This window comes from Vanessa atalanta, chromosome 30 (genome assembly GCF_905147765.1).
Source record: "Vanessa atalanta chromosome 30, ilVanAtal1.2, whole genome shotgun sequence".
NCBI classification, from domain to species: Eukaryota; Metazoa; Arthropoda; class Insecta; order Lepidoptera; family Nymphalidae; genus Vanessa; species Vanessa atalanta.
Genome location: NC_061900.1, coordinates 3,678,689 through 3,680,195, shown reverse-complemented (window position 1 = coordinate 3,680,195; position 1,507 = coordinate 3,678,689). Strand labels below are relative to the sequence as shown.

General features: G+C 31.3%; 1 protein-coding gene across 1 annotated transcript; it reads left to right on the top strand.

Moving 5' to 3' along the window:
• The first annotated feature begins 328 nt into the window (after positions 1-328).
• Positions 329-1,000, top strand: LOC125075418 (gastrula zinc finger protein XlCGF49.1-like). Its single transcript, XM_047687158.1, has one exon. It carries the CDS (start codon positions 329-331, stop codon positions 998-1,000), a length of 672 nt encoding a protein of 223 aa, XP_047543114.1.
• The last annotated feature ends 507 nt before the right edge of the window (positions 1,001-1,507 follow it).

Sequence of the window (1,507 nt, the reverse complement as noted above, 5' to 3'; positions counted from 1 at the left end):
AGGGAACGTCTTTGGTGAACCCAAGGTAGCACAAACAGTTCGCCCTAAAAAGGTTCAAAACAAAATTAATCTAGGATCAAAATCAAATCAAAGTATAGTCGGAAAAAACTCTAAAATAACAACATCTAATATCTACAAACCACCGGCTAAAAAATCAGTCGCAGTAAACGTTACTCAGACCACGAACAATGTAGCAAAACCGTTAACTAATGACCTGAATATAAATCGTCAGCCTCAATTTTCCAAAAAGGATGTTAAACTAAATGATATAATTAACAAAATTCAAAACAATAAGTTCATTTGTGACGTATGTAGCTATGAAACAACCATGAAAAGTTATTTAATAACTCACTTACGTTTGCATAATGGTTTTCTAGGAAAGACTTACGCTTGTAACTTTTGTAAGTATATTTCTTTTCATAAAAATTCATTGAAGTTACATATTAGAACTCACACAGGTGAAAAACCATATGAGTGTCATAGTTGTCACAAGAAATTTAGTCAAAAAGGTAATTTAGAACTCCATAGTAGAACTCACACAGGTGAAAAACCATATGAGTGTCATAGTTGTCACAAGAAATTTCGTCATAAATGTACTTTGGAACTCCATATTAGAACTCACACAGGTGAAAAACCATATGAATGTCAAAGTTGTCACAAGAAATTTAGTCATAAAGGTAATTTAGAACTCCATATTAGAACTCACACAGGTGAAAAACCATATGAATGTCAAAGTTGTCACAAGAAATTTAGTCATAAAGGTAATTTAGAACTCCATATTAGAACTCACACAGGTGAAAAACCATATGAATGTCAAAGTTGTCACAAGAAATTTAGTCATAAGAGTAATTTAGAACTCCATATTAGAACTCACACAGGTGAAAAACCATATGAATGTCAAAGTTGTCACAAGAAATTTAGTCATAAGAGTAATTTAGAACGCCATATTAGAACTCACACAGGTGAAAAACCATATGAACGTCCTATTAGTCAAAAGTAATTTAAGATTAAATAATCATACTAAAATTCACACAGCACGGTGAAGAAGTTTTTATATAAGTAATTTAAGATTGTTTTGATAAAAATATTTATTAAAACAAATAAAAAGCTGACGCCAAGTACATTAACGACGATCATCGTTTTGCAAGAGTCATCAAATACCTAATACTGAAATTAGAGTCATGCAGGCAACCTTCACGTAAGGAAAAAGCGTTATGACCCCCTCCAAGCGACCTATCCTTATCTTGTATTATACACGATATTATAAAATAATATTTAAACTCAATCTTTGTTATAGTTTTGATTCACGCGGGATTTTAATAACAATTTTTAATGAATTATTTCCAAACGCTAATTTTTTCCATTGCGTATGTTATGTAATAGACCACGACATCTGTAGTTTTTTATCGTTTTTTTTCGGATTTCCAATAATTGAAACGATAAATTCAGCAACTTTCCCAAATATTTTGTTTTAATTATCTCTAGCTGCCCGTGTGACTGGAGTATT